The 15,419-nt window shown below is 47.0% G+C and overlaps 8 protein-coding genes across 8 annotated transcripts; 4 read left to right on the plus strand and 4 right to left on the minus strand.

The window, feature by feature from the left end:
* Positions 1-21: 21 nt before the first annotated feature.
* On the plus strand, positions 22-826 carry F4812DRAFT_320881 (uncharacterized protein). Its single transcript, XM_047931453.1, has one exon. It carries the CDS (start codon positions 215-217, stop codon positions 680-682), a length of 468 nt encoding a protein of 155 aa, XP_047791489.1. The 5' UTR covers positions 22-214; the 3' UTR covers positions 683-826.
* On the minus strand, positions 764-2,341 carry F4812DRAFT_320883 (NAD(P)-binding protein). Its single transcript, XM_047931454.1, has 2 exons — positions 2,010-2,341; positions 764-1,913 (listed from the first exon to the last, which is right to left on the minus strand). The coding sequence occupies exons 1-2, from the start codon at positions 2,169-2,171 to the stop codon at positions 972-974; spliced, it is 1,104 nt and encodes a 367-aa protein (XP_047791490.1). The 5' UTR covers positions 2,172-2,341; the 3' UTR covers positions 764-971.
* Positions 2,342-2,744: 403 nt separating this feature from the next.
* On the minus strand, positions 2,745-3,514 carry F4812DRAFT_450464 (Acireductone dioxygenase; the record flags this gene model as incomplete). The annotated part of the gene is made up of 3 exons (XM_047936089.1): positions 2,745-2,861; positions 2,932-3,303; positions 3,485-3,514. The coding sequence occupies 3 exons, from the start codon at positions 3,512-3,514 to the stop codon at positions 2,745-2,747; spliced, it is 519 nt and encodes a 172-aa protein (XP_047791491.1).
* Positions 3,515-4,112: 598 nt separating this feature from the next.
* On the minus strand, positions 4,113-5,664 carry F4812DRAFT_422223 (derlin-2). The gene is made up of 2 exons (XM_047933641.1): positions 5,214-5,664; positions 4,113-5,129 (listed from the first exon to the last, which is right to left on the minus strand). The coding sequence occupies exons 1-2, from the start codon at positions 5,394-5,396 to the stop codon at positions 4,566-4,568; spliced, it is 747 nt and encodes a 248-aa protein (XP_047791492.1). The 5' UTR covers positions 5,397-5,664; the 3' UTR covers positions 4,113-4,565.
* A 310-nt stretch (positions 5,665-5,974) lies between these two features.
* Positions 5,975-7,501, plus strand: F4812DRAFT_422225 (histone-fold-containing protein). Its single transcript, XM_047933642.1, has 3 exons — positions 5,975-6,525; positions 6,583-6,707; positions 6,765-7,501. The coding sequence occupies exons 1-3, from the start codon at positions 6,456-6,458 to the stop codon at positions 6,978-6,980; spliced, it is 411 nt and encodes a 136-aa protein (XP_047791493.1). The 5' UTR covers positions 5,975-6,455; the 3' UTR covers positions 6,981-7,501.
* A 298-nt stretch (positions 7,502-7,799) lies between these two features.
* F4812DRAFT_457721 (uncharacterized protein) lies at positions 7,800-8,369 on the plus strand (the record flags this gene model as incomplete). The annotated part of the gene is made up of 2 exons (XM_047937222.1): positions 7,800-8,022; positions 8,077-8,369. The coding sequence occupies 2 exons, from the start codon at positions 7,800-7,802 to the stop codon at positions 8,367-8,369; spliced, it is 516 nt and encodes a 171-aa protein (XP_047791494.1).
* Positions 8,370-8,430: 61 nt separating this feature from the next.
* Positions 8,431-10,484, minus strand: F4812DRAFT_457722 (Creatinase/aminopeptidase; the record flags this gene model as incomplete). Its single annotated transcript, XM_047937223.1, has 4 exons — positions 8,431-8,856; positions 8,933-9,194; positions 9,256-10,339; positions 10,409-10,484. The coding sequence occupies 4 exons, from the start codon at positions 10,482-10,484 to the stop codon at positions 8,431-8,433; spliced, it is 1,848 nt and encodes a 615-aa protein (XP_047791495.1).
* A 1,364-nt stretch (positions 10,485-11,848) lies between these two features.
* Positions 11,849-15,377, plus strand: F4812DRAFT_450467 (ARM repeat-containing protein; the record flags this gene model as incomplete). Its single annotated transcript, XM_047936090.1, has 8 exons — positions 11,849-11,896; positions 11,963-12,144; positions 12,204-13,944; positions 14,019-14,237; positions 14,294-14,585; positions 14,691-14,872; positions 14,937-15,217; positions 15,293-15,377. The coding sequence occupies 8 exons, from the start codon at positions 11,849-11,851 to the stop codon at positions 15,375-15,377; spliced, it is 3,030 nt and encodes a 1,009-aa protein (XP_047791496.1).
* Positions 15,378-15,419: the final 42 nt, after the last annotated feature.

Raw genomic sequence — 15,419 nt, forward strand, 5'->3', positions numbered from 1 at the left:
TTTGCTATATTAAGAATTATCGGAGTACATATCGAATAAATTCTCAAATTTGTTAGAAGTATCATAAACATGATACCCATCGATCTCAACAAGATATTTCTCTACCCAGTCGGGAATTGGACTGTTCCATTTTACTAGTTTAATATTATAAAGGAGTACCGAACATCGGAACTCAAACGTATCCCACTTCGTCGATACAGCTTTGAGTTTGGACATGACACTCCTACTCTTGCTTCCCGTGTTCGTACTAGCCAATACAGGCCGATGCTTTCGAGGTATTACCTGGTCACACATTGTGAAGCCAGACTCTGATTCGAAATGGTCGGGTAGATCTTCAACGACAAGTAGATCAAGCCAAGCAGCTATTTTAGGATCGCGCCGTGTGATGAAATCGGAGGCTGGGATAGTATGTGATGCTGGTGTATCTTGCTCGGGAGGGGATTCACACATTCTTTTTGAAGGAGGGAGATCATATGGGGTGGTAGGCTTGCTGATCGTTTCTTCGAACTTGAGGGTAATTCGGGAAGACCTGAGGGGGATAAGGAAGGATAATAACAGCACAACTGCTGCCTTTGGACTTGAGATGGAGTCGCCATGGTGGCTAGTATACAAGAATAAGCAAGGCGTGGAAGCCTGGGTGCACGAAATAAATACGCGTAAAATTCTACGTGACCGTTATTAAGGAGAAAATTAGGTACGCTACCTACCTACCTACCTTATCTTTGCCACTTCCATTCTAGCCATTTAAAACGCAAGGCTTTTAAAGCACCGATCCCTCGAGCCCTCGAGCCCCTTCGAGCCAAGGAGACACCCCGGTGTCCGGGTATCTCGCATAAGAAGCAAAAATGAAGTAAACGCCATGCATAAATTATCCACGTAACCCCCCTATCCTAGACCAACACCCAGGTTCCAAGAAGTAAAACGAAAAAAATAAATAAAAAGGAATACCTAGGTAGGTAGATACCGCAAGCCTATGTAGTATTATCCTGCATCTCAGCAGTGGAATCCCCCGTATCGTCATCCTTCTCATTCTTCTCCGCCGCCGAAGCAGTCGTAGCCGCGGCCTCGGTCTCGGGCGCCGCGGGGTAGTTAAGATGCTTCCAGTCCTCGAGCTCTTCGGTGACGGACCTGAGGCGGTCGCGGATGCTCTCGATGGCGTAGCTGCCGAGGACGAGGCGCAGTGGCGGGTACGAGCAGTGGGCCAGCTGCCAGACCAGCTCCGCGCACTTGACCGCGCTCGTCGGCTGGCGGTCTCCCAGCCACTGCACCATGCGCTTCGCGTGCAGCGCCGGCGACGTCGAGTGCCCGTACGCCTCGCTCGGCTGCTTGATAAGGAAGTGGCCCCATGTCGGCAGCGGGTTCGCCTGGGCGTCGGGCTCGTCGCGCCGCACCAGACCCGGCTCGACCAGCGTCGCCTTCACGTTGAAGGAGTCGATCTCGTAGAGCATCGCTTCGATGAGGCCTTCCACCGCGTACTTGGTCGCGCAGTAGGGGCCGAGCCCCGGCACGCCCAGGGCGCCGCTGGTCGAGCTGAAGATGAGGTAGCGGCCGCCGTTCTGCTGGCGGAAGTAAGGGAGGGTCGCCTGGATGATGTGTAGGGTGCCCATGAAGTTGGTCTCGAACTGGTTGCGGATCTCATGCTCGTCCTGGTCCTCGCACGCTCCGATCACGCCGTACCCGGAGCAGTTGGCGACCACGTCGATGCGCCCAAAGCGGTCCAGCGTCCGCTCGATGACTTGCGCTACGCTCTGCCGCGCGCGCACGTCGCACAGCAGGCCCAGACAGTTCTCGTGCTGGGCCGCCATCTCCTCAGGCGAGCTCTCAAACGTGCGTCCCACGTCGGTCACTAGATCGCCCCGCGTCAGCGCGCATTTGACGAGCGAGCGGCCCATGTGGCCAGTGCCGCCGAAGACCTAACCACCCATTCAGTTAGTTCTGCTATCGCAGTTCAATAAAGTATATACAAAACATCCTCAAATATCAAATCACGTAAAAACAAATGAACTCACAATCCATACGAGCTGCTTCCTCGGCGCGTTCGGCAACGGGGGCTCGCAGCTAGCGGGAAGCAGCAGTTTCCCCTTATTAGGCGCCGCGCTGGCAGAAGCCGAAGCAGAAGCACTACCGGCCGGCGACGGATGGGCGACTTCGGACGCAGATCTAGAGTCCATGATAATGATAGGTTAAAGTTAACTGCGATTCGAGGAGCGGGCTCTTCCTCATTTCGCGGATCCTATTCGTCTGTTCCGAGGTGCACGGCATCATCTATCTAACTAGAGAGAAGCGGGCGGGAGGGGGGAGGGGCTTTTGAAGACGGAAGAAAGATCGAAGTTGGGGTTTCTCAAAGCTGGGGAAATAAAATAGTACAATAAACCGTACCTACATGACCTAATATTTATTTAGTAATCCCCGCAATCTCATTGCCGAGACTAGGTTATGTATTTTTTATGTACATAAATGCTCGTGCATTTTTATCAACGTCCACATAGGAAGCCATTTTAGTATTTACAAAGTCGTAGTAATTTCTCGTCAGACTGGATTTTCAAGTTGGTATATATAGCATCCAATTTATACGTTCATATCTCATGAATTATCAAATCAGAATTGCCTGCCATGACATTGAGTTCTTTTTTTTTTATCCCACGATATTGTTTAAGTGATCTTCTACCAAGAAATGAAATCCAACCCAAATAACAGCGCATAACTTCGTAACCCTTTACTCCTCCACTTTACCAAATTTTTGTTTAGTTTAGGTACTGCGAAACATACTGCTTGCGATACTCGTTCTCGTCCAGTTCGTTGGACCTGTTCAGCGGCGTCCACTTGGGCTCGTCCTTGAAGAGGCGCATAGCCTGAATGTACTAAGGCAAATATTAGACACCTATCTCTATACACATATCAAGGGAGGCATTAAGGAAGACACGAGCTTACGTTGCTCTCGTCCGTGGTGAACCGGTGGTAAATGCCCGGTGGCAGGATGATCAAGTCGTCCTTCTCGAGCTGGATGCGGACCCAGGCGTCGTCCTTGCTGCGGACGTCGAAGTACCCCTGGCCGTCGCGGATGTACCTGATCTCCTCGTCCTCGTGCAGGTGCTCGCGGAAGAAGGACTTGACCTTCTCCTCGTAGATGTCGCCCATCTTCTCCGGCGACACTGTGATCTCGTCCCGGTTCTTGTACCCGCGCTGGCTCGCCAGCTCGTCCACCGCCGACACCTCCGGGTACCGGAAGTAGAGCACGCCCAGCTTCTCCAGAGCGGCGGCGTCTACATCTTTGCCCGAGTCATGCGGTAAGCGTTGGTCGCCCTGTTGAGTTTATTAGTATTTGTTATAAGATAACTACCTAACCTAATGTATTTGTGTTATAACTATCGTGAGTTCTAGATAATGTTTTGTTGAACTGAGCCAGTGAGGGCTTTCGCGAAAACATCCCGCAATGATGTGATGAGGGGCACCTTTTTTTTTATCTCTTTATCAGGTCACTTACAGGAACGTTATCGTACCAGTATGCTCGCATTTTCAACAGTGTTGTATAATCCGCAATGCAAAGTTTGGATTAGGAATTGGTATGCTTGAATGAGTTATTTAATTTGAAGGAATGGGTAAAAAGATTCGTAACGGAGACTTGTTATGTATTAAATATTTTGGGGGTGAGTGTCTTTCGTATACAAGTCTCCCGATTCGTAACCTATTAGGAGAGATGGGCGGGATGGCGGGATGGCGCCAGCAGCTGAGCAACCCGTTCTAGGTGTGACGTTGAGCAAGTCGGCATTCTCGGTTTTTTTTTTTCCTTCGGTGGGTCCAAGCCTTTTGTCCCCCCCAATTCGCCAATAGTTAGCTTTTCATTGGTTGATTTGGCCTAGTTGATATCCCGCCTGCCGGTGAAGCAAGTAACTAACAGACCGGAAACTCTACAAGTGGATACCTACCTGCTTAACTATTACATTATGTACCTGTAGTAGCAACTGATATTAAGAGGTAACGGTATAAAATCTAACTTCTCCTTGGTTCGGTGAGGGCTAATTGCATCATGTCATGAAACTAAGGGGCAGATATGATCAAGTAATGCACCATAAACTGCAACATAAACCAATTCAAGAATCAGTCAGGCTCTATCCCGAAATGCAGTTGGATTCTAAATCTACCTGAGGTACCTAACCCAACCTAAGGTAGGCTTGAACGGATATAGAAACCTTAAGCTTGCATGATAAAGAAGACACATAGTACATGATGTGAATATTAAAAGGTTGACGAGATATTCATATTACTTCGCTAGGTCTAACTCAAAGTCCTTATAAAACACTATTTTAGGTAAGTTAACAAGTAAGTCCACGTATAGATAGAGTGTCTTTCGATGAGTCGGTAGGAAGGATAATATGTATGTACAGAAGAATCATCACCTCCATTGTTATTTATATGTTTATCCTTCATCACCCTTCAACGCCACCGTATTGTTCCTTGTATAACGCCGCTGCAACCGCAATGCCATTGGAATTTGACCTGAAACGCCATAAATGAGTGGATGATAGCCACCTAATGTGCTATTGGAATCAAATTGCGTTCATGCTTTATCGCAAATCTGCGGCCGCAAGTTCTGGACCTCCTGCCACTGCGAATTCGTTATTAATCGCATCGGCTGTCTCGTCCCTCTGCTGTCGGCCTTCAAAGAGTCGACGCCACCACATCGGCGGGTCTAGAGGTCGCGAGCCGTTGTGCATCGGAGGGTATACGTCTGAGAAGAAATACCAGATGTGGCCGATAACAACACCCATGATCTCGTCCTTGGGTACTGTTCCGTGCATAACAAGACTGAACCCCATTAATACCCAAGGAAGGTACGGCGCAGTGAACACAAGCAAGCCTAGAAAGTTTAACTGAGTGTCTGGGTTTCGTCGTGACCAGATGTAAACTAGCGTGGATGACAGAGGGTGGCCTAGAAATGGCATCGATACGAATGGAGAGAGGACAATAAGGAAAGCCATGGTGTACACCATCAGCCAGGAGAAATGAGCTGGCGATCTGCCAGACGACTCTTCGAGGAGCCGGGAGTAGCGTTGGAGGAAGTATACGTGAAATAGGAGATCGAACGAGAACGGTCCAAAGTATAGGAATGTAGTGAATAGCCGCCAATACTATATAAAGTCAGACAAAGTTAGCAAGCCAATCATTAATGTCAATTCTCTTTGTTGAGATATGCGGGATTCGATTCTTCTTACCTCTCCCTTCTGGAATACGGTGCGGACGCTATAGAACAGTTGAAACGGAGTTACCATTTGGCATTGCACCAGGGCGCTCGTCAGAACTGTTGCCGTTGTCCACCACCTTGTGCAAATTGGCATCTCCCAGAACCAGGCCTCCAGTGGGTTTCGGCCCCCATCACCAGGAATCATTTGATCCATACTGAATTGCGACAAGTCCGGTACAGGGTAGGGAATCAAGGATAAATAGATATAGTTAGACCTTTTGGTTTTCGCAGTAATAAGGACAAAGTATGAAAATGTATGCGCTAAAGAATACCTCACAAGATGGAATAGCAAGAGGGGGATAAAAAAAAAGACAGAAAGCCTTCAAAGGGAAGTTTGATGTTGTAGGGAGGTAGGTTTAAGTCGATGGAGGGATTGCCTCCTCAGCCCACTGCTAATCTGGCCTTATCGGATCTGTTCACTACCAAAGCATGAGGTACAGGTATATCACCCACTAATATGCCGGCAATTAGTGATTCACTGGCGGCACATACTACCTAGGTTAGATAAGATCTTAGGTACCGCTCGGTTAAATGAATGGTATCACAATCTTGCATTTTTCGGAGAAGCTTTGCAGCAACTAGAAGTACCTAATGTATAACCTATGACGTGATTATCTCCCGTCCTGCCGTCTCTAACCTTTTTGCAGACGAGTTGTGGCTTAATTGTGGCTTAGTGATTATTCAGCCAATACATGTATGTTTTCAATTACCAGCCAGGGGCACACAAAAAGACCCACTTTGGTTTAAGAATTTGCAGGGTTTTTAATTGAAATGGCTGGAGCACGCGTCGCGGGGCGTGCTCAAGTCGCGTTCTAGCGTCCCAATTAAGTTAACAGGTGGGAAGTTGCGAATTGAATTGAATTTCCCAGCCCCTTCGTTTTTTAACCTAATTTCGCACTGGCATTATTATCCTTCGTCAAACCGGGTTCGTGTTAACGTTCTTTCTTCCTTCTTTCTTTCATAGGAATGTCCCTAACTCTTAATAATCGTTTGTCATTCAACGAAACAATCTTTCGTTTTTCCTTTGACAAAAGTCAGCTTAGCTTTCAAGTATAATACCTATTCTGATCTGTCATACTTGATCTGCACTTAAACTCAAATTCGGCTGCTCAAGAAACCCATTGTGCGCTCTACCCAGTCGCATAGTTGTCGCATTAGAACCTTTTGGTTCTCGACCAATTCCTTCAGCCAGAATACACTCCCTATCACAAAAATGATTCGAGGCCGTGGTGGACGAGGTGGTGGGCGAGGTGGTGGACGAGGAGGCGCCTTAAGAGCACAGCGTAAGTAGAAATAAGCTAATCGCAATATCGAGACACCAATAGCTAATTTACCTACAGCTGGCGATCCAATTCCCTACCCTCGAAGAAGAAGATATAGGCCAGGAACTGTCGCACTGAGAGAGATCAGAAGACTGCAAAACAACACCGACCTACTCATACGAAAACTACCTTTCTCCCGACTTGTATGTTTGCCGCACAGATAATGCCTTCAATACTCGCACATACTAACTAATGTCCAGGTTCGAGAAATAGCTTTAACTATGCGCCCGGCGGACGAAGGAATGCGATGGCAATCGCAGGCTATATTAGCGCTTCAGGAAGCTGCCGAGGCTTTTCTAGTCCACTTATTCGAGGACTCGAATCTATGCGCCATCCACGCGAAACGAGTTACCATAATGCAGAAAGACATCCAGCTCGCGAGACGGATACGTGGCGTATGGGGCGGCCTTGGCTAAAAGGTTTTAAAAGCGGTAGCAAGAGACGCCTATCACAAAATGATACGGTTCAGGACTCTGCACCCCCCCAAAAATCTACCCCTGCATCGGCTAGGCCACTTGTCTGGGGAAGAGGGGGATTTTGTATAAAAAGCGGTCTATCGACGCAGGCGATCAAAATACCACGGCGTTCAGCTGGTTGGCTTAAGGGGAAGAGAAATGGCGTTTAGGAGTCAAGAAAGTTAGACCGACCTGAGGGCAAAGGGGGGGGATAACGGTCAGGTTTTGCATTTTAAATTTGATACCATAGTGCTTTTTCTTTCTATAAGCCCGCATGCAATTCATCGGAATATAATGCTCGTAATTGCAACTTTCAATACCTACCTAGGTACCTTAGGTAGTTTAATCTGTGTGTATATTCCAGACAATGCCGAGAGAAAGGAAGAAAGTCGTGCAGGAGCTAAAAACTCTCCGGAAATTCCGTGAAATTCGGGTCCACGTGGGGAAGCTCAGGGTTTTAGCGGTGGAACCTAAGCTGCTAAAATGTGCGGCGTGTTCAATGTTGGCTCGGCCAGCTGCAATGGAGTGACGTCAACAGCTACCTAAGGCAAATTAATGCGAAGCTCCCATCAATTAATAATAGACCACAGCCGTTAATTCTATCTAAACCGTGCCTATTTTAAATATTAATAAATCCTAGGTAGACCCTCATACTTAGCCGGTATACATACCTATAACCTACCTAGCCTACCTATACATATACTTCTTCTCAGTTCACGTTACCTACCGCTACTTCGTCCTTACCCCTTAGACATACACAAAGAGAAGATATAATTCAAGATGTCGGCAAGACTGTTCACACGAACGCGAACATTCATGCCGCGCCATGCCCTTGGCGCCGGTATCGTCGGGCTGTCCCTCGGAACAAGCATGGCAACGTTCAGGCAACCGAGACTGAGATTGGATGCGAGGGAGACACCGCGGCCGATGAGTAGCCGTCCTCCTACGAAGGAGCGATTAGATCCCGACCTGCTGAAGCAGGTTTCCAGTGGGTGCATTGCAGGTCGGTCATATCTAGACATTGCTGTGCACTACCAAGACTAAGACTGCATTGCAGGGTTTATTTCGGGAATTCTTATCAGTGTTTTTTCGCGGACGTTGGTGTTACTTATTGGTCTTTCCGCGGTAGTCGTCCAGGTGCGCCATAACAAGATCCATAACAAGATCTATCATGAAATTCTCACTAATATCGTCCAGGTGGCTTCAAGATATGGTCTTGATCTGGTAGAACAACTAAAGTTAAAGCAACGGTTGGGCAATTCACGTATATTAAATGCCTTGGAGAAGAACCCGGCTTTTAATTTATCTTTCGGACTATTCTTCGCCATGTCTGCTTTCATGAAGTTCTAGTTGTCTGTGTACCCTAGTCATAACACACATAGAAGGCATCGGGAGGGAAGTCGATTTCCAATTAGAAAGGCTGCGTTTCCCTTTTTAGCCACGCTAATGTCAATTCGTCCTCCTCGAAGTACCCTTTGGTCTTATTCCAAATATCAGCGTTATAGTCGTTCAGCCATGTCTTCTCCTCGCTCGTCAGGAGGTTAGTGTCAATAAGTTTACGGCAGTACGGCACCATAGTAACGTGCTCGAATCCAAGGTACGGTTTGTCGCCAAACTTATATTTAGTCTGCACTTCCTTGACTATAACGATATTTTCGATACGGATGCCGAATGAACCGTCCTCGTAATAGCCGGGCTCGTTAGAGATGACATTTCCAGCGGATAGAGCAACCTCCGAATATTGCACCCTGGTACCAATGCCAACCGGTCCTTCGTGCACGTTTAGGTACGAACCAACACCGTGGCCGGTACCATGACGGTAGTCAAGTCCTTGAAGCTATAGCATAGAGTAAGCGAAACCCGTACTTTCCAGATGAATCAGGCTAGAAATAATGAAGAAAAAAATAACATACCCATAGATGTTGACGTGCGAGGGCATCTAGTGCGAATCCCGTTGTGCCTTTGGGGAATACGGCTCTATCTAGAGCAATATTGCCTTTTAGTGTGAGCGTATAAGCTTCGACCTCAGCCTTAGTAGGCTCGGAAAAGTGTATTGTGCGAGTTGTATCAGTAGTACCATCAAGATACTGCGCTCCAGAATCGCATAGATAGACCGCATTGGGGTCGATGACCGAACAGTTTCCAGGTTCCGGCTGGTAGTGAATGACAGCAGCACTAAAAAGGAGTGGTTAGAATTGTTGAACTGAGACAAATTTAAGAATATACTTATACTTACTTTGGCCCGGTCGACGATATCGCGGGGAAAGAAAGTCCGACAAAGTCCTTTTGCTTCGCACGTAGAGCTCCGAGCTTGTCCGCGGCTGCGACTTCATCAATAGTCGCCTTCTTTACTATCAGTTGGTCTTCAAGCCAAGCGAAGAACTCGATCAAAGCTGCACCATCCCTGATATGGCATGCTCTCATGCCTTCTAACTCGACCTCATTCTTTACGGCTTTAGAATCGCAAATAGGGCTTCGAATTTCATCCACTATATCATCGCCACCAAGAGCTCGCTTCAAAGCCCACGAAGCCCTATTGGAGATAAGAATTTTCTTGCTAGCTTCTCCCGATTCATTGATTTCAACTGATTGGCGAAGCACGGAGGCGTCGTTGAAGATATCTTCATATGGCTTAATGACGATGTCATTGTCCGCAAGGTAAGATTGGGCCTCGTCACTTAACTTCGACGAGTCGATGTATAATGTAGCCTCATCGGCCGTGACAATGGCGTAGGAGAAGAATACCGGATTGAACGGAATGTCGTTTCCTCGGAGGTTGAAAAGCCAAGCAATTTCATCAAGCATCGATACGACAAATCCGATCGAGTTTTTCTTCTCGAGCTCCTTTCGAAGTTCGCTTAGCTTTGTCTTCACATCCTTCCCGGTAAATTTGTCGTTGAGAACAATCACGGGTTCGTTGGGTCGAGGTGGTCGGTCATCACCCCAAACTATATCAACTAGATTCTCATCAACTGCGGCTAGTTCCTTGCCTCCGCCCTTCTTGATCTTCTCCGAGAGCTTCTTAGCAGCGTTGCTTGTCAATAACGTCGGGTCTACAGCCACAACTTTACCATCAGCAGCCTGTTCTGCAGACCATTCCTGCCAAGTAGGAACGTCCTGGAGACCTTGCTTTAATAAATGCCAGTTGTCGTCAAGCTGCTTAGAGGCTTGGTTAAAGTAGCGGCCATCTGTAGCTAAAGCAGCTTTCTCGTGGGTAATGACAGCGCAGCCTGCAGAGCCAGTGAAACCGGAGATGAAGGCACGTCGAGCATCACACGGGGCAATGTACTCAGATGAGTGGCTATCCTCAGAGGGGACGACTTAACAGGAAAATCGTCAGTCGCCAAAACCTAAGGAACTTGAAGAACATGATGCATTGGCTAGCCTACTATACACGTCAACTTTTTTCTCGCTCATAAGCTTGCGAAGCTCGGCAAGGCGAGCAGTGGTGTCGACTTTTTCCATCTTGATAACCGTAGCAGTGCTCTGAAACCGATGTACTTGGCGTGATGTTGGTGTCGGTGAGGCCTGAAAGTTCCACAGTCGGTTCCCGAGTCTAGGTATCTTAACGAAGGATGAAAGAGTGTTCCTCAAAGGCATATACAATGCGCAAGGGGAAAGAGAAATTCTTATCGGCATCAACAACAACGATATGGCTGAATGCTAACTGCCGCAACGCAGCAGAGACTTATGTGGTCTAGAAAGCCAATTGTATATAAGTTGTCGAAAACCTGGAGTAAACGGACCTGGCGAATCCAAGGTCTTCTAGTTGTTATACGGTTGAAGGGAGCGGCCCATTAGAATCCAGCACCCAACTAATTGTTCCAGTCCGTTGTCCGTTGTCCTTTACAAATGTGAGAAGTTGAAGCTGCTAGGTCCTCGCCCGATTAGAGAAGTTAGGTAGACGTAAAAGAAGAGGTGACTTAGAAAAAAAAGGTGGGCTCAGGGGAGCAAGCGCTAGTGGAGGGGTTATGTCCTCAAGTGCGAGAGGGTTTGGTTCGTCGATATAAGTGGAGGTAGTCCCTATCGGTACTTTTTAGCTTGGAACTTGGAATTTATTCTGTCAAACGCATAAAGTTTAGCTGGACTTCGGAGGAAAGTACGATAAGTCCCAGAAGTCCCAGAAGTAGGTACGTATCAATTTTTAGGTTTAGGGTATCTACCTACGTAAGGTACCCATAATTGTAAACCAAGATGTACCATTTCGCACTGGACGACGAGAAGTAATACATATAAAGCAGGTGAATGCCCCACCGTCAAAAACCTTTGGGCATTACCTCACTAGTGTAGAACTTTGAGCGTACCTTCCAGGCTTGCGGGATGACGTTAAAAACATAACGGATAGCGAATTTGAATCGCTTGTCCGTCTTACCTATCCCATCTTATCCAATTCTTGGCCTCCGTTACACCTTACTGGTGCCTAATAGTGAACCGGAATTGGTCAACAGCCTCTCCCTTAACTACCTCTACATATACCTATACCTTGCTTTTTTATGAGAGGTATCTAACAAGAGTGAATACCTAAGGTATGTTGATAAAATGTGCCAAATTCTTCAGATTATTATATTTGTTAATTTTTATGAGTGGACGCCTGATTAAGACCTCTTCCAGCCTCGTCTCGTTCTAAGTACAAGTTTGGCTACGTGTTTCTATCCTGTTTCTATCCGGAGTTCTACAACAATACAAACAACATTGTAGCCTACTTTTTATTCTCACGCACGGATGTTACAGTGTGCTTTCAAATTCCGTACCTTAGGTAGTCAGCCAAAACTTACAACTTGTTACTTTACCCGATATGGATGAGGCACCTCACGAAAACCAAAGCGAACATGGAAAACATATCGATTGAGACTATCACTCTACCTGAAGTCGAACGTGTAAGTTGCTATATGACCTTTGTTTATTTCTTTTGGATATACTACAAATACTAATGCTATTCGTAGTTGGTTCATGAGCTGTATAAGCCGAACCCCCCTCAAACTATCTCCCGCATTCAAGAAATCCTCCAAACTCTTCAAAAGTCTCCTGGAGGATGGCAACTTGCGGATGGCCTGCTGAGCCTACCAGATCAGAACGTCAAATTTTTTGGTGCCTTGACATTCACCGTAAAATTAAATACTGAAAGGTAATTAATTCCCTATAAGGTTACCCGAAAATCTACCTCCTTTACTCATTTGTGGATAGTTTATCAGACGAGGATGCAGTATCTGTTCTCCAGAAACTCATAAGCTTCCTCATAACTTCCCTTAGAGATGGTACAGCCGGCTTCGTAGTTAAGAAGTTGTGCAGTACTCTCGTTACCTACTTTATCCACTACTCCCATACTTGGCCCAGATGTATACGCCATCTTTCGTATTGCTTAGACAGTCGTACTTATGTACCTATCGAAGATGTCGATAATTCGCCTCCCTATGAGGATATAGTCCACGCGTTGGATGCTGAGAACCTGTACGCACTATTATGGTTCGCTCAGATTTTGCCCAACGAGGCAGAGAAGATCGATACTAAGCCTATCAAGTATATTTCCCTGCACGAACGACTGGCGACTAATGCTGCCGATGTCGTGGTTCTCCTAATCTACGGTATCAAGCCAGTTAGCGACGGCAGTACTCGTCCGGCAGATTCGATAAGTTGTCTGCAAGCATGGATCCAATATATCCAGCGAAATCCAAAACAGCCATTAGTCCAGCAGTTCCAGAAATTAGTTGACCCTGTCATCAACTGTCTCCCAAATGATGAGCTATATGACGTTGCCGTCGGGCTTCTTACCGATGCTCTTGAGGATTGGCAGTCATTCTTCGATCGAGATCATTTCGAATCCCTATACTCGGTTTTCGAAAGCGACTGGGCTCGGGATAAGTTTCGCAGCTTGATCGAGAGCGAGGAGATGAATGATGACGACGTTCATTTTGGCCTTTTCATGCTGTCCTTCGGTAACGCGCGAACAGAAGATTTAGCGGATGGGACTAACGAAAGAGCGCAACGCTTTTTAGCTATGCTAGCAGGACTATTGAGCGCAAAGGGGTACCCCGGGGTGGACGATAAAATATTCGTTCCAGCTCTCGAATTTTGGGGAACTTTCGTTGAAGTTTTGGTTGATTCTCTATATGGAGAATCAACTGGAGAAAAGCAATGGGATAAGCCGCCTATCTGGCAAATGATGCAGGCTGTTTCGGCAAGCTCCCGCAAGATTCAGTACCCTCATATCACAATTTATAATTCATGGGATTCCACAGAGAGAACGGCTTTTGGGGATGCTCGGAAGGACGTCGCTGATTTTCTGCAATCCGTATATACAATAATTGGTAAAGAGTTGGTCTCTATATTTGCGAAAAGCCTTCTCGACGCCTTACCGAGATCAGCATGGGCAGAGCTTGAGGCTGCAGCCTTCTGCTTGGGTGCCCTATCTGATTGTCTGCCAGATGACAGTTTATTTGACGACATATTAACCCAAATATTCGGCTCGCCCCTATTCGGATTGCTAAGTCAGGGGCAGAGCGTGGTACCTATCCGGGCGAGACAGACATGTCTCTCCCTCATAGAGCGTTACTCGGATTACTTTGGTAGCCACGCGGAGTTCCTACCCGCTGCTTTAAACCTGCTGTTCGGTGCGGTAGGCGATAGGCATCTGGCACTACCCTCCTCAAAATCTATCTACACACTTTGCTCGTCCTGTCGATCCATTTTAACCTCGGAAGTCGGAACCTTCCTTGAACAATACTCAACTTTACGCAATAGTGAACTTGACTCACTAGCCGAGGAGAGGATTGTGGGCGCTATTGCATCGATTGTACAAGCAGTTCCCGACGATACACAGAAGGCAGATGCCTTTAAGAGGCTGCTTACCATGGTTGGAGTCGACGTTGAGACCAGTTTACAACTTTCATCTTACGGTGAAGGATCTCTCATACCACCAGAAAACCCGGTAAGTTCTGTTAGCTACCTGGAATGGGGATCCTATGCTCTAGTTAGTGATGGCTAGTTTCTAATGTATCATAGGTGATAGTACGGGCTTACGACTTTGCACAACGCCCAGATGCGCCCGTTCCTGCGTCTGAAATAGCATTGTATCTGGCTATTCGAGCTCTTCGTTGTCTTTTCAGCATTGCTAAGGGAATCCAAGCTCCTTCCGAAACTCTCGTAGATTTGGAAGCGGACGGCCAAAGCGCACAAATGTCATCCAATGCTAACTTCGAACAGATACAAGTTGACATCATGGTGAGTACCTAATTTATATTCACCGTTCTACAAGGCGTAGCTGATAACGACTTTAGGGCACGCTCGTTAGGCTTAAGGAGACCTTTTCGAGTAATAGCGAAGTTGTCGACGTTATCTGCAGCATCATTCGTGCCGGATTTTCCGAAACAGAACCCGGGCCATTCGTGTTTCCTCCACAAATGGTGACTGAGTTCATTACAAGTAGATGGCATAATCGTATTGCTACTGTGGTCAACACAGCAAGTGTATTTTTCACGTCGCTCAGTAGCGGAAACCAAAAGAAATATGTACCAGAGATCCTCAGCCAGCTCTTACCATGGGTCTTTGGCCTACTAAGCCAACTTTCAGGTGAGTTGCATATCTTGAATGCAAGGTGCCAAGAGCTCCTTGGAGGCCTTTGTTCCAACATCCGAATAATGCCAGACTTGTAATACGTCGTTAACATTCGCGTAGAACCCGATCAAGATCCTGAACTGGCACAGTATGGCCTTGAATTCGCCCAGAGGATTATGTCAAAGCGTCCCGAGATTCTTATGTCACAACCCGCAAATATGCTAGAGTTCCTCTTTATGTTCGCCATTAAGCTACTAAATGGAAATGAGCCATTACCCAAGGCAGCAGCGGCAGACTTCTGGGTTAGTTGCATCGATTGTCATCGTAAGAAGTTTGCAGCAGTACTGACTTTAATGGATTATCTAGTCTACTTTTATTTCAGTCCAAGCAAGCGACGAGAACACACGGGTTATTGTAGAAAACGCGATGACCTACCTGGGACCAAAGCTGTCCGAATCGCTCATACAGAATATCGGCGGCAAGGCTGCGCGAAGCGAACTCGACAAGCTCAGCGAACCGCTGAAGAAGCTGGTTGCGCAACAGGTTAACGCACGCCAGTGGTTAGGGGCAGCACTGCAAGATCCGGCATTCCCTAGCGATAAGGTATCCCCAGAAGAGAAAGAATTATTCCTGAAGAAAGTCATCATGTAGGTTTACCCCATTGCTGTTCTACCTACACCCTGACGTCTTGTGTCGAATTCGTATTGACGTTTCAGCAATAGGCTACGTGGCCAGCGAGCAACTAATGCTCTCGTCCGCACCTTTTGGCTAGCCTGCAGGGGCTCCAACTTTGCTTATACATCATGATCGCTTACGGGGTATCATTATTGATCTTCTTTGGTCTAGTCG

This window comes from Daldinia caldariorum, assembly GCF_022478825.1.
Source record: "Daldinia caldariorum strain CBS 122874 unplaced genomic scaffold F4812scaffold_5, whole genome shotgun sequence".
In the NCBI taxonomy this organism is placed as follows: domain Eukaryota; kingdom Fungi; phylum Ascomycota; class Sordariomycetes; order Xylariales; family Hypoxylaceae; genus Daldinia; species Daldinia caldariorum.

Coding starts and splice junctions, on each gene's coding strand:
- F4812DRAFT_320881 (XM_047931453.1), top strand. CDS start 215: ATGACACTCCTACTCTTGCTTCCCGTGTTCGTACTAGCCAATACAGGC.
- F4812DRAFT_320883 (XM_047931454.1), bottom strand. CDS start 2,171: ATGGACTCTAGATCTGCGTCCGAAGTCGCCCATCCGTCGCCGGCCGGT. Junction 1,914..2,009: donor GGAAGCAGCTCGTATGGATT/GTGAGTTCATTT, acceptor ATGGGTGGTTAG/GTCTTCGGCGGCACTGGCCA.
- F4812DRAFT_422223 (XM_047933641.1), bottom strand. CDS start 5,396: ATGGATCAAATGATTCCTGGTGATGGGGGCCGAAACCCACTGGAGGCC. Junction 5,130..5,213: donor CCGTATTCCAGAAGGGAGAG/GTAAGAAGAATC, acceptor GACTTTATATAG/TATTGGCGGCTATTCACTAC.
- F4812DRAFT_422225 (XM_047933642.1), top strand. CDS start 6,456: ATGATTCGAGGCCGTGGTGGACGAGGTGGTGGGCGAGGTGGTGGACGA. Junction 6,526..6,582: donor AGGCGCCTTAAGAGCACAGC/GTAAGTAGAAAT, acceptor ATTTACCTACAG/CTGGCGATCCAATTCCCTAC. Junction 6,708..6,764: donor AACTACCTTTCTCCCGACTT/GTATGTTTGCCG, acceptor ACTAATGTCCAG/GTTCGAGAAATAGCTTTAAC.